Here is a 27,797-nt window from a genome sequence, read left to right on the forward strand (position 1 = left end):
TGCTTATCAATTATTTCTTTTGCAGATTGAGTCCTTGTTGTGATGTCTAAAAAGTCATCACCACACCCAAAGTCATCCAGGTTTGCTCCAATGTTATTTTCTAGAAATTTCATGGTTTTGTGTTTTAAATTTAGGTCTCTGATCTATTTTGAGTTAATTTTTGTGAAAGCATAAGGTCTGTGTCTAGAATATTTATTTTTTGCATGGAATGTCCAGTTGTTCTAGCACCATTTGTTGAAAAAATAGGGCAGTTGTTTTTGAGTGATATGTTCTCTACTTTGTCACATATGTGACAAAAATTTTCAAATTGTGTACTTTGAATAAGTGCAGTGTATTATTTAATTTTACCTGAATAAAACTGATTTTTAAAAGTAAGTTTAACACAGATCTAATAAAGCATGCACATTCTTCCAAAGGAATACGTCCAAATGCATAATACTAAAACAGGATTTGCTAGACTCCTGATGTAAACAAGAAATTAGTGAGTTGATAACCTAAAATTCATGTCACAGTCAAATAATACCTAAACAAAGTGTTCCTCTCTACCAGTTGTGTCAGCATTTACTGGGAACTTGTTAGAAATGCAGGCTCTTAAGCTCCATAGTTGTCCAGCTGACTCTCACTCTGGGGTATGGCCAGGTAATACTGTTTTAGCAAGCTGTCCAGTGGTTCTGATGCAAGCTAAAATTTGAGATCTTCTGACCTAGATTATCTCCATTTTGACAGTTGCCGAAGACCCATATTTTTGTTCTAATTACATTCAAATATTTCTTAGTGCTCTATAATTATAAAAACAAAATAGGAATTATGCAAAAGGAAGACAAAATTGCCTAAATTGTATATAATTATAAAACCCTTATAATTGCCTTACCTAATTAAATCATTATTTCCATTTGTCCTTGCCCATATGTTTATATAATTTTACATTTTATAATATTATAATCCAAAATAATTTTAATTGTCATTGTAACAGTTTGTCCTAATTTTTATTTTTCCTGTCCTTAGAAATGCAATATTTTCCCTATTAATTTTGTATCTGCCTTCAGAAACTGTTCTTTTCTTTTCTTTTCTTTTTTTTTTTTGTCTTTTTGCCTTTTCTAGGGCTGCTCCCGTGGCATATGGAGGTTCCCAGGCTAGGGGTCGAATCAGAGCTGTAGCTGCCGTCCTACACCACAGCCACAGCAACACCAGATCCGAGCCACATCTGCAAACTACACCACAGCTCACAGCAATGCCGGATCCTTAACCCACTGAGCGAGACCAGGGATCAAACCTGCAACCTCATGGTTCCTAGTTGGATTCATTAACCACTGTGCCATGATGGGAACTCCCAGAAACTATTCTTAAAATTTTTTTTTTCAGAGTTCCTATTGTGGTGCAGCAGAAATGATCCGACTGTTATCCATGAGGATATGGATTTGATACCTGGCCTCTCTCAGTGGGTCAGGGATCCTGCATTGCTGTGGCTGTGGTGTAAGCCAGCAGCTGTAGCTCCGATTGGACCCCTAGCCTAGGAACTTCATATGCCGTGGGTGTGGCCCTGGGGGAAAAAAGCCAAAAAAAAATTTTTCTTTTTCATTCCCAGGATCGCATAACTTTCTTATTGTGAATGTAGGATGCCCTTCTTATGAAATTGTAGTATTTTTATGTGTACTTTTTAGTCACAAACTAGGTTTTACTTCTACATAAATCAGTCTGTTATCCTTTTTAATAGTAGCTTGTGGTAGGTAAGCCAGCTTTATCACAAAAAAGTTATCCTTTGTATAATTTCTTTTACCCCTGGATGTTATTTTTTTCTGTATATTTGAGGAAAACACATGCCATAAATTTTATATAATCCATTAAGGAAGTTCATTCACTGAATGAATATTTACAGAATATTTGCTCTCTTGGACACTAAGAATATACATTAAAGAGGAGAGCCTAATTGATTAGATGAAGGAGTAATAGAGTGGAGTCAAGATTATTATAAATTTCTGGCTGAGGTATCTGGCTTGTGTTATTTCCTGAAACAGGTTAAGATGGTAGATAATGAATTTAATGTGGTTTATGTTAAGTTTGTTTTTGCAAAAATTATACCATTTTTCTTTGCCTTAATTCTCCATCTATAAAATGGAGATAATAGTAAATACCTCATGCTGTCATTGGGATGATTAAATAAGATAAGATACGGAAAGAGTTTAGAATGAACTCTGGCACACAGAAAACACTCAATCCATGTTTGCTATTATTGTCATTGCTGTTGAGTGTTAGGTACCTGTGGGATATTCAAATGGAGATCTTTAAGGCAGGTGGCCCTGTCAGCCTAGCTTTTAGGAAAAAAATATGTTGATATTTGCGATTCTCCAGAGTAAGAGAAAGGGTCAGAAAAGGGAATTCAGAGTAATACCAATATTTAAGGGACAGGCAGGGAGAGAAGATTATTCCACAAAGAAAACTAAGAATGATTTTTTTTTTATCCAAATATGGGCAGGCAGCATAAACGAGCTTTTTTAAAAGGTTTGACCTTCAGAAATAGATGCACTACACTATTTTCTCTCTGAGTGTTTGCAAATTACAGTAAAATCTAGGTAGTTGTAAGGATTAAATGACTGCCTGACAACCAGGAGCAAAGGATAAGCACTCCACAAATGTCAGCCTTCCTTACCATCTGTGGTAGGAATTAGGTAGAGCACCCCCCCGCACCCGCCACCCCAGGCACCATCTCTTCGTGGAAGCCTTCTATAGTTTCTACTGCAGGAAACTTTCTACCTGTCAAAGGCTGGGGATTGCTCTTGCTGTTCTTTGTGCCTCTGCCTAGTAGCTGCCCTTCTACCCCCCTGGGTATAGTATTGCTCTGTCAACTAGATAGGACTACAAGATTGTTTGACTGTACTGTGAGGAAATTTCAGGATGTATTATTTATAGGTTATACAGTTTTTATTAATACCAACACACTTAAGCTTTTTAGCATTCTCTACTTTCCATTTCTTGTTTGTTCCTTCCTTATCTATAGCCCAGGTAGCAATTTTGCTTCTGAGAAAATACAGCTCTCTTCAAGCATTATCCCCAAGTTTTGGCAAAGATAGGCTCTAAATACCAGCAGAGAGCCCAAAATATAGCTGGGTTTTCCACTTATGGAAATCTGCTCGAACTAGATTGTTTTTTTCTTTTTTTAGCTTCCTTTTTGACTGGCACTTGTGATCAGATTTCTACTACTAGTTCTGCCAGGAATGGGCTATGTCATGATTTGAGGCAGTCCAGCTCTACAATTTTTTTTTTGTCTTTTGTCTTTTCAGGGCTATACCCACGGCACATGGAGGTTCCCAGGCTAGGGGTCTAATCGGAGCTGTTGCTACCGGCCTACACTGCAGCCACAGCAACACCAGATCCGATCCGTGTCTGCGACCTACACCACAGCTCATGGCAATGCCGGATCCTTAACCCACTGAGCGAGGCCAGGGATCGAACCCGCAACCTCATGGTTCCTAGTCGGATTTGTTGACCACTGCACCACGACGGGAACTCCAGCTCTATAAGTTTTGAATCTTTTATTTCTCTTCTCTTGCTCTAGTTCCTTCAAAATAATGGGACTGAGGTTGATGGATATGAAATTATCATAATTCTATGAGTAATTAAAAGAATAATGTATTTATAGAAAATGGAAAGTACAGTAGTATGTCAATAATAATTATTGTCAAAGCTAACAGGAATGTTTAGACCTACCATTAATTGGCTAACATTTGCTTCACTGGCTTTGAAGTAATAAGTGAAAACTGACCAGAAGTAGCCTTTTCAAAGCACTTATATTTATTAAAGGATGATTCAACATAAGCAATTATTCAATACAAGATTATCTAAGCTATCTAGACTAAACATATTACTTTAGTACTCCTCTCTCTGTCTCTCTCTGTCTCTCTGTCTCTCTGTCTCTCTCTCTCACACACACGCACACACACACACAGGAGTTATGAATAAAAGTCTGCTGTACCTTAACCTCCAGGGATATGTGCCTCTAATGGCCTGTTTGTCAGTTGCCTTGTAGGTATGGATGCTTTCTTTTTCTCATATGCCACCGAGGCTGTCACCATTGATAAGATCTAGTGAGAAGGCTCCCAGAATAAGGTCTGGAGCCTCTGGCCAGAGACTCAGCCTTCAAGCCTTAGGAAAGTAAAGGAACTGCTTGTAGCCCTGGACTTGGAAGCACTCGCCATGGAGCTGTGAACTCTTGGGATTCGTCTACTTAATAACAATGAATTTGCTGTCTTTGATCGGATCCCCTAAAGATGTTGGTGTTCACACTCAGTATAATTGACTGTATGCAAATTAACTAACCCTAATGTGTCCATCTAGGGGTATATTAGTATACATGGGGGCTGTGTAACCCCCACCTCTCTGGCGGTATAGAAATGCACAGCAGGCAGCCTTTCCTGATAGATGCTGATAAGATGTGGTAGATCTCACAATAGGTAGGCAGCTCTCCTATGCTGGTGTTGCTAAGTGCTCTGGTCAGAACTGGGACTTGAGTCACAATTCAAATAGTAATTCTGAGTAGAGGAATTCGTGGTGTATTTTTTTCCCTTTTTGCTTTTTTCTACAATAAACATGTATTCCTTTTCTGTATTAATTTTACAATCAGAAAAATATATAAAAGTCTTGATGCTATACAGCCTTTTTCTAGCTAACTTATCACTCATCAGCTAATGTATTCCATTCTGAATAATCCTGCAGCTCTCTACAACATCCTGAAATCTTCTCTGATGTTTTCTTTTTACCCTTCTTCGTACCTTGCACCATACTTATTTCATGTGACCCCTGCAGACCTGGTTTTCTGCATTTATTGCCGTCTTCCCTGTTAAATGCTTGATGTCAGTATGTTTAAATACACTTCATCTCTGATGTGGTTTTTTTGCTTCTACAAGAAATAAAGAGATTACATTACCAAATATGATATAAATTCAGAGTGGCTTCTGTTTTTCTACTCATGTCTTACAGGTTTCTCCATGCTAGTGGATACTCTGAATTTAGCATCATTAAATTAGTCTTCTTTGGCTAGTCATTTGATGTTTTTGAATCTCAACCATGCTTGGGCTTAAAAATTCACCAATGACCCTACCTTTTATTTTTGTTCAATTGCAGGGGGAGAGAGGATTTCCAGGTTTGGAAGGCCATCCAGGTTTGCCTGGATTTCCAGGTCCAGAAGGGCCTCCAGGGCCTCGAGGACAAAAGGTATGTGCCAAATTGCCAACCAGTAACACCAAAGCAATTAAGCCATCTTAATGTGGAACAGGTGTCAAATCAATTAAAAAGTTACTGAATTATAGGAAGTAACTAATACTTAAAAAAAAATAGAATGGCCAAGAATCTTTATTGTTTTTTTTTTTTTTAAAAAATATATTAATGTTACCATCGTATTCAAATGCTTTGGGAAGATGCTCTTAATCGTATGTGGTTATTGGGATCCTATAACAAAAATTAAGTTCTGTTAGGGAGTTCCCATTGTGGCGCAGTGGCTAACAAATCTGACTAGGAACCATGAGGTTGTGGGTTTGATCCCTGGCCTCGCTGAGTAGTTTAAGGATCCTGCGTTGCTGTGAGCTGTGGTGTATGTTGCAGACGCAACCCAGATCTGATGTTGCAGTGGTGTAGGCCGGCAGCTGTAGCTCCGATCGGACCCTAGCCTGAACCTCCACATGCAGCAGTGCAGCCCTAAAAAGCAAAAAAAGCAAAAAAAAAAAAAAAGTCCTGTCAGGAGCTCAGCTGAGCTGGAGAGAGCTGAACTGCCAGGTGTCAGAATACCGATTAAGACAGCATGGCAAAATGAAAGTAACAGTCAGGCCTTTAGTCACTTACTGTCATAGTTAGTGTGTATAAGCAAATCGTAAACCCAAGAAAGCATGGACTTCCCCAGTGTTCCATTAGTCCGCATGGAAGTGTGCCACTGAGGGTCAAATGGATCAGCCCAGACATGGGGAACTGTTTCACTGCTGAGAGATCTTGGAGCAAAAACCCTGCTGTGTTTTAAGCACCTGAGGGTGGGATGGGAGAAGGGAGAGGATAAAGGGTTAGGGGTAAAGAACTCAAAAGTCAGAGTAGAGAAAAATCGTCCTCAAGGTTTTCCCTCTCACTCAATAAAGAGGTCTTCACCAAGACTCCAGATAAAGAGGCTTTGTCAATGCAGATATGCGTAAGAGCATCACCAGCCAAGGAGATGGAGTCCTTGACTGCAGCTCCCTTCAGAGACGACCATGCATGGGCTGTGCACTAATTCTGGTGTGGGATGGGCAGCTTTCCTCTCTAAGGCTTACCACAAGGCCTTTGTAATTGCCTGTGATGATGGGATTGCCTGGAAGATCACACACAGGTCTTTAGCCAGGACTCAGCTTCCTCAGTGCCATCTCTTGACTTTTCAGGACCCGAGTGAAAAGCAGGTTGCCCCAACATGGAGCCGAAGGGGTTGGACTTTTAGGAGTTATATGAAAAAATGAGTAATCAGTCTGAGGCCACCTTGGATCATGGTTATGATCAAAATTATTCCAATCAAGCCAATCAGGCCTACCTGAAGGAAAAAGTGTAATCATAAGCCCCAACCATTACCACGCCAGGAATAGATGGCCCATACCACATGGGATCTAATGTAGAGGGCCAGGAGACTTTTTTCTAAAGTCTAATGATGGACTGCTTTACCTCGCTAGTTCTAGTGATATTTGTACATGAGGTTCTGGCAATAGCAAGACCTTTGCTTGGTTGACCAGCAGGAAGTTGAAGAGTAGGCTCTTACCCAACACCACTCAAGCCAAGGAATTGAGGCTGTTCAGTTGCGCTTCTAAAGCTGAAGTGGTATCATTAATGACTTCAGGAGACGTCAAGGACAGGTTGCATCCAACTTTTTTTTCCTAATCGAATGACCCTGAAAGTGGGGAAAGTTGCCAGGAACATATGCCTGAGTAGAGAGTCAGTTATACTACCTGAGAATTCTCCTGAGTAACCAGAGTCTACCTGGTTTGGGAGTTCCCTTCTTACTCTATTGTGATAAGCTCAATGTGGGGGACCTCTTTTGAATACTTGGAAGTCTCTTATCAAGGCACCGTGTGTACATGTAACATCGATAGGAAAGTTGAAGGCTTGGCTTTTACAAAAGAAACACCACAAAGGAGGGGGCATACAGTGCTGCCCGTGTCAAAGTCATTGATTACCTTGGGGCTCAACCAGTAAGAAGTCACTCCCGATGGGCAGAATCCTTGAGTGGCGTTGGAACATTTGTGTAAGTTAGGGGCACATATGGGGAAGAAGGCTGCTGCTCTCGAGGTCAAAATAGCTCCAATGGCACATCCCATAGTCTTTTTCCCAGATGCTTCACTTAATCCCATCTCAGACATGAACAAGTTGACACCTGAGGAGATGTTTTATTTCTGTAGCGTCAGAGTCCAACTGAGGCAACATAAAAGGTCCAGTGTGGTAAAGTTGAGATGTCTGAGCTACTAAGAAATTCCCTGTTTAGAAAAATGCCCTTTGGTTGTATTCAGTGACACAGCAGTCAGACGTTTATCTCAGAGTGGGTGATGGGTGACCTGTCTACCCATTTGTCAAATGCAGAGTGGCGGCAGCTGTCTCAGGCAGGAACAGGGATAGGAATATCACTGAATTTGGTGAGGTGGAAGACACATAGGCTATGCCATGGGAGAGAAAGAAGGGAATAGATTCATACACGTTCCCTCTTCTGTACCGAGGCTCTTAGATCCAAAGATAACTGTGGTCCTATCAGTTGGGAATACTTTTCCCCATTGACTTTAGTGTGGGCAGTCTTTCCTATACCATGAGCAAGGATAGCACCTTATATGCATATTAAGATATGGAATGGGAAGAAATAATAGTGAATTTTAAGATGGGGAGAAGTTTCTGGGTTGTTTCTTTCTTTCTTTTTTTTTTTTAAATGGTTCTTTTGGCTCATTTTCCTTTACTATCCATATTAGGCAGACAGGTGAACTGATATATGAAAGGGCCAGTTCTCTTCATTTTCCTGGAAAAGTGGTTTTAAAACCTTTTTATTCCCCCCAATTTTATTTCATGAAATAGTGGCATATCATGTCATTAGAGCATTAATGGACATCAAATAGATATTTATCCAGTAGTCCTCTGAGTAAAGGGGGAAAATTACTTTAAATACATAAATACTTTAACACTACCCAGAGCATAGAGTGTGGGAATGGGCTTGAGCATAATATCTGAGGAGGTAGCAGTACACCAAGGAAGTTCTGTTAGATTGAACAACAGAAGGCACCTGTGCTAAATTTCCTGAATAGAACTTTCCACTGAGGAAGAAGCAAGACTCCAAATGACTGCATAGAATTTAAGTAGATGGGACATACAACAGAATTTCCTCTGTCTAATGAGGTACAAAAACATCAGAATGTTTCTTGTGCTTCCGTGAAATAGCAGAAGGATCAGCTGGAATTGAGCACTAACTCAGCAGCAGTCTATGCAGACTGTTGGCTTGGGACATCTCAATGAATTCCTGCTTAAACTAGACTGTCCCACCCTTCAATATCTTGGAACTAGAGCTCTTCATAACTTAGGCAAGTGCAGCCTTGTGAAAATGAAGTGGGGAGTCTTGGTCAGCTGAGGTTAAATATCAGCCATGTTAGTGAAATGGGTGCTTTGAAATAGAAATTAAGTTGAACCATAGATAAATAAAGTTGTATTTCCTGTATCTGAGTGGATCTGGGATTAGGGGCCAAGATTATTGCACACTGTGCTTGCTGAAAGGAGGCAGTTTTAATAAAGATTTATGTCAATTTTTTTTTGCTTTTTTTTTTTTTTTTGAGGGCCCCACTGTGGTATGTGGAAGTTCCCAGGCTAGAGGTCTAATCAGAATTGTAGCTGTCAGCCTGCACCACAGCCACAGCAACACCAGATCTGAGCTGCGTCTGTGCCCTACACCACAGCTCATGGCAACGCCGGATCTTTAACCCACTGAGAGAGGCCAGGGATTGAACCTGCATCCTCATGGATCCTAATTGGGTTTGTTACCACTGAGCCATGACGGGAACTCCCTCAAATTTTTTTTAAAAAAGCTAACTACATCAGAATTTTTGATATAATTTAGCACTAACTAGGGCCATCGTACAATAGTGTGATAATTTTTTATAAAGGTGTAGTTGTATGCAGTTTAAATTTAGAAAGCAATCCAACATTTTGCTGTGATTCCATTTCTAGATCCCTAACATGAGAAGGTTTCACTGCTTTCCAAACTTTCGAGATTCTGAATCGGAAGCACTTTGTGCTTCTATCTCCATAATGACGTCACGCTTCCCCAAATAGCTGAATTTGTACTTTTTTTGTGACTGCGTATTCTGGCATATGTGTATATGTTAAAAATCTTTTAGAATTATTCTTTAATCTGTATACTCCTGTATATGAAAGTAAAAATATATAAAACAAATATATAAAACAGGGATGTACAGGAATGTATACATAACAATTTCCAAAGGATTTCTTTATTCTTAAAAATAAAATTTAATTAATTTTCAATAGAAAATATATTCATTTGATTCCAAATAAATTAACATTAAAAGGTACACCATGAAAAAAAATCCCCTTTCCACCTGTGTCAATTAGCCGCTGAGTTCTACATATTCCTAATGGGTACTCACTTAAGGTATTTTCTTGTAAATATGCCCAAGAAATTTTTATGAATATGCATGCAGGTACAAATATACACATGCAATACATTCAGGCGCATGTACACACACACTTTTACCTCCTTTTGATTATAAAATGGTATCATATTCAATATGCTGTTTCTTTGTTTTTCACATGATATACATTGCAGATATTGCCATACCTCTTTACACAGAACCTCCTCATTTTTTATAATGGCATTGTATCCATTGTGTATATAAATCACAATTTATTGAGCTAGTTCCCTATTGATGTTTGTTTCGGTAGTTTTCAGCTTTCGCTGCCATAAACAGTGCTGCTAAGATGTGCAATTTAAATAGATTTCCTTTCCCCAATAAGGGATTATCTCTTTAAGATGACTAGAAGTGATACTGCCGGATGAGAACATACATGTATTTATATATATTTGTGGATATTGCCAAATTGCCACCCAAGAAGTTGTATGATTTATCCTTGGTTCAACAATATACAAGAAGATTGATTTCCCTATAGCTTTACCAACCCTATTACAAAACTTGGGTTCTTGCCCATCTGACAAATGGCCCCTCAGTGTACTTTTAGTTTGCATTTCTCTTATTGAAAATGAGATTGAGCATCTTTTCATTTCTGTCTACTATCTATTTATATCATTTGCCCATTTTTCTACTAGGTTGTTGGTATCTCCATATTTCAATGAGCTATTTATATTTTTGGGAGATTGCCCTTGATCTGTGTTGTGAGTTGCAGTCATTTCCCACCAGTCTGTTATTTGTCTTTGCTGGGTGTGCGTGTGTGTGTGTGTGTGTGTGTGTGTGTGTGTGTGTGTGTGTGTGTGTTGTGTGTGTGTATTGTCTCTGTGTGTGCTTTTCAAAGGTATTTTGTGGCTTTTGGGATTTTATTAGGAAATGCCTTCTCCACAGTAAAACTGTAAAATAATTCTCCATTTTTTTCCAGTATCTTAATAGGTTTTTTTTTAGTGGAAATGTTTTATCCATTTCTAATGCATCCTGGTATGGTTTGTGATTTAAGTTCCACTTTTATTTTTTTCCAGATATCTTCACAAGTGTGTCACAAAATAATTTTCTCCACTGATTTGCAATGCTACTTTCATTATATACCAAATTCACATGAATATGCGAATTTGTTTCTGGATGTTTTATACTCTTCCAGTGGTCTGCTTATTCAAATATCTGAACAAAACTATTTTAATCATTGACGTCTTATGCTATATTTTTATATCTGACAGGACTAGTGTCCCTTCATTGGTCTTTTTTTTCCTTCAGAATTTTCTCAATGTTTATTTATTGTTTATTTTTCTGTATAAACATCAGAGTCACCTTGTCCAATTTAAAAAAATTAAACCCTGTGTTATTTCTATTTTTTTATTGTATCAAATTTGTAACTAAATTGTTGATAATTGACTTTTTAATGTTGAATTCTATTATCCTGGAATATGGAATGCCTTTCTATTTGTTCAAGTCTTCCTTTTTGAACTTAAGTGTTTTAAATTTTTCTTCTTATGAACCTTTTGCATTTCTTAAGTTCATTGCTAAATATCTTTTTTCCATTATAAACTGCATATTCCGTATTTTCTGATAGTTGTTTGTATATAGGAAAGCTATTGATTTTTTCATATTAATTTTACATACAGTTACCTTACTGAATTATCAATTATTGATTACCCTTTCATTAATTATCTGGGGTTTTCCATGCATATTTACAAATAATGGTAGTTTTGCCTTATTCTTTCCACATTTCATGCCTCTAATTTTCCTCTGTCATGCAACCATGTTAGCACGATCAGTACAATATTAAGGAATCCTTGTCTTATTTCTGCTGTTAGTGGGAAGACACACAAATATTCATTGAGCAAGTTGTTTTAAAATAGAATTAGTTTTACTTTAATCTCCTTAGAGCTGCACGTGTTGAGAAAAGGGGAGGTTATTAAACTTGTTTTAAAGCATGGTGTGGTAGGCAGAATAATTCCCAGCCCTTAAAGATGTCCAGAACCTAATCCCCAGAACCTGTGGCTATGTTAGGTCACATTGACAAGTGAAATTAAGATTGCAGGTGGAATTAAAGTTGCTAATTATCAAGGGATATTATTCTGGATTATCTGGCAAGGCCCAGTATAATCACAAGCGTCCTTTAAATGTGGAAGAGGAAGGCAGAAGAGTCAGTGTCAGAGTGATGCAATGTTAGAAGGACTCATTCAGGCATCACCGACTTTGGAGATTGACGAGGCCCATGAGCAGAGGAATGCTGGTAGCTCTAGAAGCTATAAAAAAGAAAGGAAATGAATTTTCCCCTTAGAGCCTCCAGAAAGTAACACAACTCTGCTACGAGAACTGTAAGATTGTATTGTTTTAAGCCACTAAATTTGTGGTAATTTGCAAGATCAGCCTAAGAAATTAATGCATCAGATAACCTTCTCTCCAAATAAAACTTTTCATGGAAACACCAAATAAAATAGATTTAAAAAACAGAGCTTGGGAGTTCCCGTCATGGCTCAGTGGTTGATGAACCTGATTGCTATCCATGAGGATGCAGGTTCGATCCCTGGCCTCACTCAGTGGGTAAAGGATCCGGCATTGCCATGAGCTCTGGTGTAGGTCGCAGACCCAGCTAGGATCCGCATTGCTGTGGCTGTGCTGTAGGCTGCTAGCTGTAGCTCTGATTTGACCCCTGGCCTGGGAACCTCTTTATGCCACTGGTGCAGCCCAAAATAGACAAAAGACCAAACAAAACAAAACAAAAAACCCCACAGAACTTCCCTGATTGAAGGAGGGCTTTAACATGGGTACCTTCCAGGGGAACTTCTGGGGTTGTGAGCTGAGTAGTTTGGAAGCGACCTGAGTAAAGCAAGATGTCCTAGTTTAGTAAAAACGATTTAGAGCCTCAGATGGTGGCCTACTAGCTGTATGTTCCACTGAAATTACTACCTATTGGAGCAGAGTTACACTTCTTTATTCCAGTTTTTAAAGAAACTACTTAATAAAACTTAGTGGTGCACTTGTAATTAGAAATGGGTAAATAAATTAGCACACATGTGGGCAGCCTCTTTTGTATGGAATCTATAGTAGAAGCTTGAAAGGAAAGCCTGTTGTTCTTTCTTAAGCTTTGCCAGTAGAAAGCGCCTTGTAAAACATAGCAAAGATTTAAAACAGCAAACTCAAGAGCCCCTTATATTTGGGTTCAAAGATGATGCTGTTTATTAGTAGCATAGCAAGCAGATAGACACAATATAGAAATTGCCCAGGGGTTCCCATCATGGCTCAGTGGAAACAACTCTGACTAGCGTTCCCTGAGGACACAGGTTCGATCCCTGGCCTCGTTCAGTGGGTTAAGGATCTGGCATTGCTGTGAGCTGTGGTGTAGGTCACAGACACAGCTCAAATCTGGCGTGGCTGTGGCTGTGGCTGTGGCGTAGGCTGGCAGCTAGTGCTCTGATTCAACCCCTAGCCTGGGAACTTCCATATGTGGCCCTAAAAAGCAAAAAACAAACAATCAAACAAAAACATTGCCCAGACTTTCAGCTCTTATTTTGTTTATGCATAAACGATTTGGGAAATATGTATACCACTATTTCATCTTTCTTAAGTAATTCATAATTAACTTTACAGGTATAAAGTTTCTTCTACATGTAAACAGTTTTCTTCTCAGTAAATAAAGATCTCTCTTAATTTTTAGTATATAACCTTACCTGAGTGCTTTCAGTCTCAGTAATTGCTTCTTCCTGGAGTAATTTTCTAACTTTCACAAAGGTTCCTAAAAGTTGTCTGTTTACAATCTAAAATTAGTTGTTTGAGGGCCATTTTTAAATGAAAAATAACTAAATATGTTGTATTTTTCAGGGTGATGATGGAATTCCAGGGCCACCAGGACCAAAAGGGATCAGAGTAAGTGATGTTTGCTGTATCAGTTGCTTTGTTGGTCGAAACAGGGAGAAGCAAATGAAATGTTATGGGACACCTAGAAAAGACTCATATTGAAATCCCAAAAGAATAATGAAGTGTTTAAAATGTTGTATTTAAAAGTACAATACAATACACTACAATGTTATATTTAAGAGTTTGTATGTCTATAATGAGCCTTTCACTTAGTATTTTGATAGTTATCTTTATGTATCCAGATGCCTGTTTAAACTAATGTAAGAAGATTTTAAAGTAGCTTATGGTTAAGAAATATGAAAGTTACTTGTGGCTGCCTGATGGGAGGGGGAGGGAGTGGGAGGGATCGGGAGCTTGGGCTTATCAGACACAATTTAGAATAGATTTACAAGGAGATCCTGCTGAGTAGCATTGAGAACTATGTCTAGATACTCATGTTGCAGCAGAACAAAGGGAGGGGAAAAAAATGTAATTGTAATGTATACATATAAGGATAACTTGATCCCCTTGCTGTACAGTGGGAAAATAAAAAAAGAAAGAAAAAGAAATATGAAAGTGTTGAGTCCCAGTAGTTATTCAGTTTATTCAAATATATATAATTTTTTAGTTTATTCAAATATATAATTTATTTAAAGCAGAACTTTCCAACCAGTTTGATTGTCTTAGTCCTCTGCGCACAGAAGACTGGTCACCCCAGGTTGTGTATCCTCCCAGTGTACCATGTGCAAACACTATAACCTTATTTGTACATCGTAGAGAATAAGTTTGGGAGGCTCTATGTCCAACCACTGTGTTAAAGAAGAACTGTTTTGGAGTTTCCATTGCGGCGCAGGGGAAACGAACCCAACGAGTATCCATGAGGACACCGGTTCGATCCCTGGCCTCTATCAGAGGTGTAGGTCGCATATGCAGCTCAGATCCTGCATGGCTGTGGCTGTGGCTGTGGTGTAGGCCGGCAGCTATAGCTCTGATTTGACCTTTAGCCTGGAAACTTTCATATGCGGTGGGTGCAAGAAGACCTGTTTTCGAAAGAATAGAACATTTCCTCAGTTCTAAGATGTATGACTTTTTCAAGTATTAGTGTTCTGGAAATCAGGATGTGTCTCAAAATTAAAGTGCACGTTTAGTGTACTTTTTTTTGGAAAAGCTTTTAGGTTGACATATACTTTTCAGTATGTATTAGGCTTGGGAGGAAACTATAGTTTAAAAATAATACTGGCTTTTGGAAAATCATATTTAAATTTTCGAAGCCTCAGTTTCTTCAGTTGTTAATTTAGAGGGTCAAACCAATATCCAAGGTCCCTTTTAGCTCTGAAATTCTGGGTTCATAGACTGATAGGGTCCTTGAATTTGAGTATAAAACATATGGGTGGTGGCATAGCATATTTATTTGGGTTACAAAGACAATTAAACATTCTGATCCTCTGATCTCCAGAAATTTAGTAGATGTACATGCTTTATATATGTTTGAGTTTGCTATACACTTCTTTTTATTTTTATTAGAGTATAGCTGATTTACCGTGTTGGGTCCATTTTTGCTGTACGGCATAATGGCCCAGTCACACATAGATACACGTTCTTTTTCTCATACTAACTTCCATCATATTCTATCCCAAGAGACTGTATATAGCTCTTTGTGCTGTATACTTCATAACAACATGTAGCCTGTCTTATGTGCTGCTAACAACTGGTGTGGTAGTGTACTAGGAAAGTTAAAATACCATTATGATTTCACTTATATCTGGATTCTAATATATGGCACAGATGAACCTTTCCACAGAAAAGAAACTCATGGACATGGAAAACAGACCTGTGGTTGCCAAGAGGGAGGGGGAGGGAGTGGGAGGGACTTGGAATTTGGGGTGAATAGATGCAAACAATTGCCTTTGGAATGGATAAGCAATGGGATCCTGCTGTGTAGCACTGGGAACTATGTCTAGTCACTTATGATGGAACATGATAATGTGAGAAAAAGGAATGTATACATGTATAAAAAATAAAATAGAATAGAATAGAAAAAAAGAAAAGTTCAAAAGAAACTCAGAGCCCTTACTTTGTTTTAGCAGACATGTTTCTATGTTTTTATGTAATTGAATATGAATACGCTCTTAAAGGTCTTCACAGTAATAGCTGTAGCTACCATTCACTAGGTCCTAAGTGCTGTTGAGACTATAAAACATCTGTACATTCTATCAACTTCTATTTTTCACTTGTCTGAGAGTGCTTAGAAATAGGTGGTCTGATAGTTCCTGCATCTGCAGGTCTCAGCTCACAGGCATGCAGATTTTAAAAGACTTATTATGGCGAATTTAAAGCATACACAAATGTACAGACAGTATAGTACAACAACCCCCTCCCCTGTCCATGGAGTCATTAACTGGCTTCAAAAATTATCAACATTTTGACACATTTGTTTCATTTATACCTCATTACTATTGTTTGGAATATTTTAAAGTAAATCCTTCACATCATTCATTCCACCAACGAATGCTTCATTATGTCTGATAACCACGTAACCATTATACCATTATTGCACCTCAAAAACTTAATAGGAGTTCCCATCACGGCACAGCGGAAACAAATCCAACTAGGGACCACTAGGTTGCGGGTTCCATCCCTGGCCTCGCTCAGTGGATTAAGGATCCAGCATTGCCGTGAGCTGTGGTGTGGGTTGCAGACATGGCTCGGATCCCACATTGCTGTGGCTCTGGCATAGGCAGACAAATCCAACTAGGGACCACGAGGTTGCGGGTTCCATCCCTGGCCTCGCTCAGTGGATTAAGGATCCAGCATTGCCGTGAGCTGTGGTGTGGGTTGCAGACATGGCTTGGATCCCACGTTGCTGTGGCTCTGGCATAGGCTGGCGGCTACAGCTCCGATTAGACCCCTAGCCTGGGAACCTCCATGTGCCACAGGAGCGGCCCTAGAAAAGGCAAAAAGACCAAAAAAAAAAAAAAAGACATTTCATACATTAATTTACCTGCTCCAAGTGCAGTGAAGACAACGCTCCCTCAAATAGTAGTCTAGAAGAGAGTTTGTTCTATAATGTTTAAAGAATGAGTTGCAGTAGATGCAGACAATTGCCTTTGAAACGGACTAGCAATGAGATCCTGCTGTGTAGCACTGGGAACTATGTCTGGTCACTTATGATGGAGCATGATTAATGGGAGAAAATAGAATGTGTACATGTACGTGTAACTGGGTCACCATGCTGTACAGTAGAAAAAAAAAAGTTTTGGGGAAATAACAGTTGATTACAATAAAAAAATTTAAAAAGAGAATGAGTTGCAGTCATCACTTAGACACACTTTATCCATTGCTGTTCTCAATGTAATTCTCATCATTTCCTTAGGTAAGATATTATTTCATTGTCATTGATTGTTACTTGGTTCAAGGAATTTATTTCTTCTTACAGGGTCCTCCTGGACTTCCTGGATTTCCAGGGACACCAGGTCTTCCTGTAAGTAGGATTTTGCATCTTTTTTAAAAATCCCATAAAAAGTAATCTAAGAAATATTATACATGTGTTATATCCCTTTTCAAAGGGAATGCCAGGCCATGATGGGGCCCCAGGACCTCAAGGTATCCCTGGATGCAATGGAACCAAGGTGAGATTTCTTTGACTTAATCTTAGGTAATATGCTTGCTAATAATAGACTTAAAATGTTTAAAAATAAATATGAAGAATGTTGCAGAAGAAATAAAGTGGTTTCATGTTTCACACATACATAGGGTATGCTCTGAGGTAACACTTTCAGTATATTGAAACATCAGTAATTCTTTAAGCTTGTGTGATTAGCTGGGATATGAATTGTATTGAAGATTCCTTACCATGTCCTTTTTGACTTTAGTGTAAAGTAGGATGAGAGTTAAAAAAATTAAGATATATGTGTTTCAAATATTGTATCAATTATTAGAGTAATACTCAAGAATGTCCGCTATTAGCTTTGCCTTTTTTAAAAAATTAGGTACAATTTAAGTTTTCAAATATTTCGTATTTTTAAATATTCTTTACCCTGTCTAGTAACTTCCTTAAGAAAAATCCTAAAAATCTATATGTAGTACAACACATCAATTTTTACTATAAAATATTGGTATGAAACCTGAAATTTCTCCACCAGTGAAACTAATGAATTTAACAATTTAAAAAGATATAGCTTCGCACACTAGAAACTTTGTTTCCTGACTCAGTTTTCTTGTCTTTAGTCAAGACTAAATCCAACTGTTTGGATTTAGTATAAAGTGATAGCAAGAAAAAAAGAGGAAAATTTGCTCTTTTTAAAAGCTTATGTATTATTATTTTTTTAATGCATGTGGGTCTGTTTATTTAATTATTTAGAAACTAAAAAAAGCTTATGTGTTATTGTTTCTGTTTTTATTCTCTCAGTTTTCTCCTTTTTCCTATATGTTAGTGAAATATGTTATTTTCTGTAGATCCTTTTCACCTTTCCATTTTGCACATAATATTCTGTGAAGCTATTCATGAAATACCCTAGATCTCTCTAACTAATGGCATGTGTTAGATTTTACATTAGGGTATTTATTTATTTATTTATTATTTTGTCCTTTTAGGGCCACACCTGCGGCATATGGAGGTTCCCAGGCTAGGGGTCTAATTGGAGCTGTAGCTGCCAGCCTACGCCACAGCCACAGCAACGCCTGATCCGAGCCATGTCTGCGACCTATACCACAGTTCATGGCGAGGCCGGGGATCAAACCCGCAACCTCATGGTTCCTAGTCAGATTTGTTTCTGCTGCGCCACGACGGGAACTCCAAAGGCATATATGTAAAATAACTTGAACAAATTGTTTTGCATTATGCGGGCCATATTTTGTGATAATTATTGTAGGGTATACTTAAAGGCAGTAAAATTATTTTTCTCTCCAATATTTCTCCAAGTCAGTGTAATCCTTGCCAGTAGTATTGTTATTAATATTATTGTTATTTTGGTTTTGGATTTGTAAAGTTTACTTGTATTATTTCATCTGGGGGCAACCTTACAGCAGTAGGACCAATGTGGAGTTAGTTTTCATGGCATGTTGCGTGTTAATGTGGGCTGCATTCTTGGGGCTGTTCTGGTAATTTGTTCATTTTTTGCCAGCATGCCTTGAGCAGCAAACAGACCGCTAGCCAGTTTTAATTCTGAAGACCAAGTATATCTACAGTGAGCATACTGTGCTATGTGATTAAAAGGATCTTTTTCTTTCTTTTTGTTCAAGCAGTGCCTTAGCTGAGCTCATCATTAGTTTGTGTTTGAGCCTCCCCCACCCTCCCCAGTTATGTGTGCAACAAAATTTTTAAATGGGTTTATTAGGTATACTCTCAGATTAAATGGTTCCTTATATTTCTAACTGTGGAACTAATAGAATGAACCCTAGAGATGGAGCCAGAATGTATGGGTGGTTTTGTTTGCTGTCTTCTAAATTTGATGTACAGGCCACTTCTTTTCCCTCTGGGCCTACTTTTCCCATGTGTAAAAAGTGGTGGAGAGAGAGGCTTTGGACAATAACGCAAAGGCACACAGCTGTAATCGTTTTATTCTTTTAAGCCTCTGACAAGGATGTTTCTAGGACTGCTATGGCATATAGGTATTTGAAAGGAGGTTGCATTGGGGTTCTTCTGCAGCAATTTTAGCTTTTGTTTTCTAAACCAAAGGTCCATATTAGTACTTTACAGTAGGGAGTGAGAAAAATTGGGTGCCTAGAGAACATAATGACCTGCAATTGCTAGAACTATTGCTATTATTGTCCTCTTGGTGATATTAATGGCGTTCTTTCTTACCATCTTTCCCTCTTTACAAAAATAATTTGAAATAGTTTACGATAAAAGAAAAATGCAATAGGGCAGTTAAAATAAGAATCTATGTAATACGTGGGCAGGAAATTGGGGCAGATCATTAACTATTAAATGTGATGATGGCCAGGAATCTGTGGCATGATTGTCTCAAAATGGATTTGTCAGAAGAAAATGACTAAGGTAGAACATGTTTTTTTCTTTCTTTCTGATTGGGATTGATGAGTAGCGATAAAAGTATCTTAGAAGATTGAATTGATATGGGATAGTTGATATTGAAGTAATTGGAAAGTGAAGGCTAATGAATTTTTGGCAATCTGGCATGTTTCAAAATGGATTTTACAGAAATCTTTTCAATAAGACTGTGTTTGTTGGTATGGTTATGCTTGGTTGTTTTTTTTTTTTCCTCCATGCTCTTTATTTTTAACTCCTTCTAGGGAGAACGTGGATTTCCAGGCAGTCCCGGTTTTCCCGGTTTACAGGGACCTCCAGTAAGTTATACAATTTGGGATTATAATGAATATAGGACTTAGCAGAAGCAGCAGAAGTGTAGAAAGTGAGCTCAATGCAATTTGTGTGAAACAAATTAGTACAGTTTGTGAAGTAGTAAGCTAAAAGAAGATTAAAAAAAAAAACCAAAAACAAGCTGGTAGTACATATAGCCCTCTACAGGGCAAAAACAAAGATTCTGTGGTATTTAATATAAATGTCATCTCTAAGTATCCTAAGGTACCTTGTACTCAGAGTGCCCCTACAGTATTCTATTCAGTTTTTGTTCTTTTGCTTGCTCCCTCCTCATGTATATAAAATAATCCCTTTTCTTTTTAATAATAGGGACCTCCTGGGATCCCAGGTATGAAGGTAAGCATCTCAAGTTGGGAAGGTAAACATTGTGAATAAAGTATTTGGAAAGCCTACATCTTCAATCAGATAATGTCTCTGACCTCTCTCTTCAAGTGGATCCTGGATGCTTCTAGAAGTTGTGCAGGTGCACATTTACAAGCTTTCCTGAAGTAGTTTCCTTTGTTTTCATGGATCTAAGTACCTTTGAATGGGCTGATAGACTTGCAAATGTGACTATCAGACTTGCATTTCTTTTCTGATACCTTCAGTTCTCATTACGTTTTCATACAGTCGACCACCTTCTAGAAATATTCTTTCCCTCTGTCTTCTGTGACACTCCCTTTTCCTGATTTTTCTTCTGCATCTCTGGTCATTCTCCAGTCTTCTATGCAAGCTCATGTTATTCTGCCTAGCAGCGATCAGGACACAGTCCTGACCCCTGGCAATATTATTCATGTTGATCATGTCGGTTGTGGTCTAGTTATGGTACACCTGCATTTCTGTCTCTAAAACAGACTCTTCTTCTGAGATTGTACTAACATGCCTCCCTGGCATCTCCACTCGGATATTTCCCAGATATTCAAATGAACATGCTCAGTGTTAACCGAGACCTCTAAATACACCTATTCCTCCCCCTGTTTTCCCTATCTCAAACATTTGTATCACTGTATGTTATGTGTACTTTCACATGTGCCAAAATCTGAGAGTTAGTATTTACGTCTTCTGCGCCTTCACGCATCTCCTCGTTCCATTCCATCTCTAAATGCTATTGCGCACCCTTTTGGGGTCCTCTGTATATGCTGCCTACACTGCCTAAAGCTTTTGCCCCATCTTGACCTGGCTGGTTCCTTACTATCCTTTAGGTCTCAGCTTGATTGTTACCTTCATAGATTGCCCTTCTTTGACTACCCAAATGCATTTCCTCCACTATTTCTTTTCTCCATTGAAGCATATTTGACATAAAACATTGTGCAAATTTAATGCGTACAACATATTTGATACATTTGTATATTGTAATATTATCACCTGCGTAACAATGGTTAGCTCCTGTATTTCATCACGTAATTATTTCTTTTTAGTCCTCCCCTATTTCTTTATCATGTCCCATGTAGTTTTCCTTTATAGACCTAAACAGAACATTTTTGTCATCTTACTTGTTTACATGTTATAGCCTGCATTTCTCCGGTATATTGTTAGCACCATGAGAGCAGAAGTCTTGTTTAGTCTTCTTCACTACAAAGCAACCAAAGCCAAATACAATTCTTGGTGAATATTAACATTTAATAAATGTTTTTAATGAATAAGTAACTAAAGACATGACAGGTTTTTAATCGACTGTACTTCAGTGTATTCTGGCCACTTCCTCATTTTCCTTTAAAAGATAAATTTATTAAAAAAAAAAAAAAGGGGGAGTTCCCGTGGTGGCGCAGTGGTTAACGAATCCGACTAGGAACCATGAGGTTGCGGGTTCGGTCCCTGCCCTTGCTCAGTGGGTTAACGATCCGGCGTTGCCATGAGCTGTGGTGTAGGTTGCAGACGCGGCTCGGATCCCGCGTTGCTGTGGCTCTGGCGTAGGCCGGTGGCTACAGCTCCGATTCGACCCCTAGCCTGGGAACCTCCATATGCCGCGGGAGCGGCCCAAGAAATAGCAAAAAGACAAAAAAAAAAAAAAGGGGGGGAGTTCCCATCGTGGCTCAGTGGTTAACGAATCCAACTAGGAATGACGAGGTTGCGGGTTCGATCCCTGGCCTCACTCAGTAGGTTAAGGATCTGGCATTGCCATGAGCTGTGGTGTAGGTCACAGATGCGGCTCGGATCTGGCATTGCTGTGGCTGTGGTGTAGGCCGGCAGCTCTAGCTCCAATTTGACCCCTAGCCTGGAAACCTCCATATGCCGTGGGAGCGGCCCTAGAAAAGACAAAAAAAAATAAATAAATAGAAGATAAATTTATTTGTGTTAATCCCTGAGATCATCTAATCTTCCAGGTCACTTAGATGACAGATTGAGTTCTCAGGTCATTTTTTTGTGTTCTTGGCAGTTGTTACGTATCATAACTATTACTTACAATTTCCATTGATGGCTTCTTTCAGGGAGAACCCGGTAGTATAATTATGTCATCGCTGCCAGGACCAAAGGGTGATCCAGGATATCCAGGCCCTCCTGGAATACAAGTAAGCACCTGGTGATTTTCTTCTTTGCTCTATTGATTAAATCAGATCTCAACATCACTCTTTTTATCTTCAGCCTCTAGTACTCTCTATTTGAGTCATGGAAATTATCATCTGAAGTTTGACAGACATTGCAGTTACCTTGTACCTGAAAATAAAAGCAGCCTGGACCAGGGAGAATTTTAAGAAGTGCTGCTTTGTTCTCTTACCTCTCAATCCAGTTTCCAAAGAAATTTTTGTTTTGGGGTTTTGCAGCTGAAGTAGGCTTCTATATTTTTTATTCTTGTGCTCTTGGGATCAATAGGCTGGTAGCAGTAATTCTCATAATTGTAAATTGTCTGACTAAAAATAAAAATTGTGAGTTTCCCATTGAAGAGATTAGAAGACATCATTTGTAACTATCAGTTATACATAACATATGAACATATTTTGAAGGCTAAAAGAATAAAATTTATGCATAGTGAACATCAGGTATAATATTAAGGAAAAAGTCATGTCAGCCTACACAACACATACATAGAGACGATAATAACTTTGGAGTATTTATAGATAAGGGAATTAATATCTTGAGGCTTATTTCCTGAGGATTGTTCCCTTTGCCAAAAATAAAGATCATTATCTCTAGTATTTGATCACTAAGATACACTGTCAGGGACTTTTTTCATTAGTCACCTTCTCATTCCATAGTTGATATCACCCATCCATATGTTCTTAAATATTCCTAATCTTGTCTTCTATCTCTTATAAATTTTTATTATATTATACTTGAAAATACAATGAACACATGAAAAAGATATGTAGGTTATGAAGCATAACTACCAAATGAACACTTATGAAGCCAACACAACATTTAAGAACTAGAACATTACAAATAATTTGAATCCACCTGTCGTTTCCTTGGCAGTCACATCCTTCTGCATTCTCCTCAGGTATAATTACCATCCTGAGTTTTCAGTTGCTTCTTAAAAATAGTTTTATTACCTGTGCATATATTTTTAAACAAGCATATTTAGTTTTTAAAATAATACACAATTTATGTATCGTTTTCGTCAACTTTTTCTGTTCGATATGTTAAGCTTCATCTGTGCTGTATGTGACTGTAGTTCATTCAGTTTCACTTTCACGTAACATTGCATTTTTTGAATATGCTACAGTTTGTTTCTCTGTTCCTTTACTGTTGGATATTTGGGTTATTTGGAGATTTTTTTATTTTTTTATTTTTTTTTATTACTCGAATTTATCACATCTGTAGTTATATAATGATCATAACAATCCAATTTCACAGGATTTCCAACCCATAACCCAGAATAATCCAGGATTTATACCCAGATATTACGTTACTAGATTTCAGGGTCGTCAAACTCTTGACTTCTTAAGATGCCAAATTGTGTTCCACCACCGTTACATCAATTCCCTTACCTTTGTCCCAGTTATTCTCACTTCCCTCTTTGTCTTTAATCTTTTTCATTTATTTATTATTTTTGGCTGCCCTTGGGGAATGTGGAAGTTCCTGGGCCAGGGATCCAACTTGCTCCAAAGCAGGGACCTGAGCCACTGCAATGACACTGCCTGATCTTTAGTCTGCTGCCCCACAAAGGAAGCTATTTTTATTTTAAAATTAGAGAATCCTCCTTGAAACCAGTCGCCTCTGTCTTCTCATTTCCAGCATAAAAGCCCCACGAAATACCCGTCTTTATTGCTTTATATCCTAAAACTTCCTTACGATGTGTTTGTCCCACATTTCTGTCCCAGAAGTTTTCTAAAAGCTGCATACATTCTATTTAGATGATTTTCTTTAGAGTTAGTTAATCCTTTTATTCTTCTGCGTTTTCCAATTCTGCTTATCATACTGCAAAATTATTGAACTGTATAACAGAAGTCTTACAACTAAAGTTTAAATGTCATCCATTTAGTTCTTTGTACAATGCAGTGAGGGTTTTTTCCTCATCATTTTCTTTCTTTTTTTTGTCTTTTTGCCTTTTCTTGGGCCGCTCCCGCGGCATATGGAGGTTCCCAGGCTAGGGGTCGAATCAGAGCTGTAGCCGCCAGCCTACACCAGAGCCACAGCAACTCGGGATCCGAGCCGCATCTGCAACCTACACCACAGCTCACGGCAACGCTGGACCCTTAACCCACTGAGCGAGGCCAGGGATCGAACCCACAACCTCATGGTTCCTAGTCAGATTCGTTAACCACTGCGCCACCACGGGAACTCCCTCATCATTTTCTTTACTTTCTTTATAACAGGGCCCAGCTGGTCCCACTGGTATCCCAGGGCCAATTGGTCCCCCAGGACCACCAGGTTTGATGGTAAGCTTCTGCAATTTCATTTCTCCTCCTTTTCTTTTGATTTCTTTCACAAATACTAGTATTATTTATATTACTTGAAAGCATAATGCATTTATAGTGCCCGTGATCTATAGTTTTCATTTTGTGGGAGATTTTACAGTGTTATGTTGAATAACATATATATATATATATATGAATGTGAATAATACACACACACAACAGTAATCGCTCGATTTTATAGATGGAAAAAATAATGTACACAAAAGGAATGATTTAAAATATGTATTTTGGTGGTTACCTGTTGAAGTCCGTTCTGGCCATCTTAGGAAGTTTTCTAGGCAATTCTCTAAGGCACTTGATGAAACATGTATCTTCAAGCAGCAGTTTTCTGTTAAAGAGGCACAAAAACATATTCACCAAAAATAATCAGCTTTCATTTCTTAGGGACCTGTGGCAAACAGTTAGATTGGTTAGGGTAGCGAATCCCTCTGCAGTGGGGTAAGGATTTGTACGCTTAAGGAAAGAAGCAAAAATGTATAACGACCCTGAATGTACAACCAGCTTTCTTACTTTACTACCTTTATGGTCACTTATATTTTCTACTCTAATAAATTCTAAGTACTTTTACCTTCGAAACACTTAGATTTCATTCAAGTCATGTTTTAGACTTTAGTGCTTTGCTGGTGCCCTCTTAAAAGGGCAAGAAAATTGTACTCCAGTTAAAGTAATTTCTCATGTGCCACGCTGTCTCTCATCTACCATATATTTAAGTGACAGTTTTCATTATACCTTTATAGATTGTACATTTTTGCTTGTGACAATTGGTCCTCTGTTTGTGAACGAAGGAAACAATATTCGATAAATACTAGAAATCCACCAGAAAAGGTTGTGCTTTCTGCTTTTTTAGAAATCTTGGGGAGAAGATTAGAAAACCTCTTTGTTTAGTTTGTTTTACCTGTAGATGTCTTGCAAAACAGGAGATTAGGGACTGTGGCACCTTTTTGTAACTCTGTTGTTACACCTCTGGCTTACCCTAGGCATATTTTTACATCTTGAATTTCCTTAATTCTTGTGGCCACATAACCAGTTCACTGTGCACTTCTGAATGTCCCTGTAATTAACCCTGATTCAACAGGTGAAGTGAAGTTTTAGAAATGCTATCAAAGTATAATATGTAAATAAATAGATTTGTTGAGATCAAGAAGTGGTGATACTTGGGCAGACAAAGGCCAATTTAACTTTTCAAACCTTGAAACTTTCTTAAATATACAAAGATCATATAAATAAAACTGGACTAAAAAAGTAAACATATGCCTTTTAGAACTAGACAGTTGATTGTCTTATAGTACCTAAGTTTAACCTATAATTCTGATATGACAAATTTGATGTTTGTTGAGATTAGTTTATCTATTACTTTTTGGCACGAGTGTTACCCCTCTGCCTCTGCTCATCCTTACGCTTCTCCCGCCCACTTGTAGCCTGTCCCAAGGCATTTCCACAATCACCTAGTTTGTTTAAATCAACTTAAATGTGTATCTCTGTCTAGAGAGCAATGAGAAAAAAACGAAATTACTTTGAAGGGCTTTTTCAGTGCTCCCTTTTTATGAATTCAAATCATCTTTTTAATACATGAATTAATATAATGTTTTCCTGCTCTGTGTCTTTTATTCTTAGGGCCCTCCTGGCCCGCCAGGACTTCCAGGACCAAAGGTAATTTTATTTTTCTGTACGTCTTTTATTTGGTGTAGATTCTTTCTGATATTGTCAATGAGGTTTTAAACTGAAATCTCTCTCTTCAGGGGAACATGGGCTTAAATTTCCAGGGACCCAAGGGTGAAAAGGTGAGTAAAGAAAAAAAAAAGTTGATTATTCAGCTCTCCGTTTTTTTTCCTTCATAGTCATTTGAACTTGTCTTTTTTGCTTCTTGCAACCGACTTCGCTCCTCATATTGTTGTGTTATTGGCTGTGTAAACTATGAAATGTCATTTTAAAATTTTATCTTGCAAACAGGGTGAGCAAGGTCTTCAGGGCCCCCCTGGGCCACCTGGGCAGATTAGCGAACAGAAAAGACCAATCGATGTAGAGTTTCAGAAAGGAGATCAGGTGAGTATGTAGAAAGGAAATCAACGAACATCTTGCTGTGAAAGTGGCATATGCCACTAAAACGCATTTCAAGCTGGGATATGGGTATAGGTGAAAGTATTTTTTAAAAAAACAAGGATTTGAGATAATTTTTTAAATAGCTGTATTGAGATATACTTTACATAGCATACAGTTCACCCATTTAAAGTATACATTTTTTAGTATATTCACAAGGTAATGAAACCATCACTATAATCTAATTTTAGAACATTCTCATGAGCCCCTTCCAGCTAAACTCAATACCTATTAGTTGTCACTCCCCATTTCTCCTCAAACTCTTGAGCCCTAGAAACCACTAATCTAATTTTTCGCTCTGTAGATGTGCCTATTTGGAACATTTTATATAAGTGGAATCATACGATCTATGGTCCTCTCTGTCTAGTTTCTTTTATACATTTTTGTGTATTTTCAAGTTCATCCATATTGTGGCCATGTATCAGTATGCCATTCCTTTTCATAGCTGAATAATATTCCTTTGTGTGTATATTACACATTTTGTTTATTAATTTGTCAGTCGATGGACATTTGGATTGTTTCCATTTTGGGTTATTATGAATAATATCTTCATGTACAAAATTCAGTCATGGTAAGGTAGATTGTCGTTGCTTTAGATGACTGTATTCTCTACATTTCACTGATATGCAAGGGAAAAGATGTTATTGCCCTATAAAACCTTGTTGTGTTTAGAATTCATTATAGGATATGTTGCTTCTACTTGAATAGATGAGGGGATCAAATATGCCTTTTATAGAAGAGTGGCTCACCCGTCAACAGAGTGTGTGCAAAGTTGTTTCACTTAACTGCTAATAAAAAAAGTTAAGCATAAAGGACAAATTCTTTTGAAACTCTACCATCAATATGGATTAAGCTATTTAATTCTCTGCCAAAATGTATATGTGTTATATAGCCCCCAGTTTCCTGGTTTTAAGTACTCCTGATTTTTATAAAATATAAGAATACATATCATTATTACATTAATTATTTTCTTGTTATTTGTCTCAAGTCTTGGCTCATACGTAACACTAAAAATTA

At 38.0% G+C, this 27,797-nt stretch overlaps 1 protein-coding gene across 4 annotated transcripts in view; it reads left to right on the plus strand.

Moving 5' to 3' along the window:
• Nucleotides 1–27,797, plus strand: part of COL4A5 (collagen type IV alpha 5 chain) — a 224,677-nt gene that overhangs the window by 99,561 nt on the left and 97,319 nt on the right. For all 4 annotated transcript variants that reach the window (XM_047764670.1, XM_047764671.1, XM_047764669.1 and 1 more), the window contains exons 3-13: nt 5,119–5,208; nt 13,494–13,538; nt 16,945–16,989; nt 17,075–17,137; nt 19,761–19,814; nt 20,158–20,184; nt 22,257–22,337; nt 24,582–24,644; nt 26,298–26,333; nt 26,423–26,464; nt 26,634–26,726. In XM_047764670.1, the coding sequence (XP_047620626.1) occupies nt 5,119–5,208; nt 13,494–13,538; nt 16,945–16,989; nt 17,075–17,137; nt 19,761–19,814; nt 20,158–20,184; nt 22,257–22,337; nt 24,582–24,644; nt 26,298–26,333; nt 26,423–26,464; nt 26,634–26,726 (639 nt within the window). The remainder of the gene's footprint in view (nt 1–5,118; nt 5,209–13,493; nt 13,539–16,944; nt 16,990–17,074; nt 17,138–19,760; nt 19,815–20,157; nt 20,185–22,256; nt 22,338–24,581; nt 24,645–26,297; nt 26,334–26,422; nt 26,465–26,633; nt 26,727–27,797) is intronic.

Source organism: Phacochoerus africanus, chromosome X (assembly GCF_016906955.1).
Source record: "Phacochoerus africanus isolate WHEZ1 chromosome X, ROS_Pafr_v1, whole genome shotgun sequence".
In the NCBI taxonomy this organism is placed as follows: domain Eukaryota; kingdom Metazoa; phylum Chordata; class Mammalia; order Artiodactyla; family Suidae; genus Phacochoerus; species Phacochoerus africanus.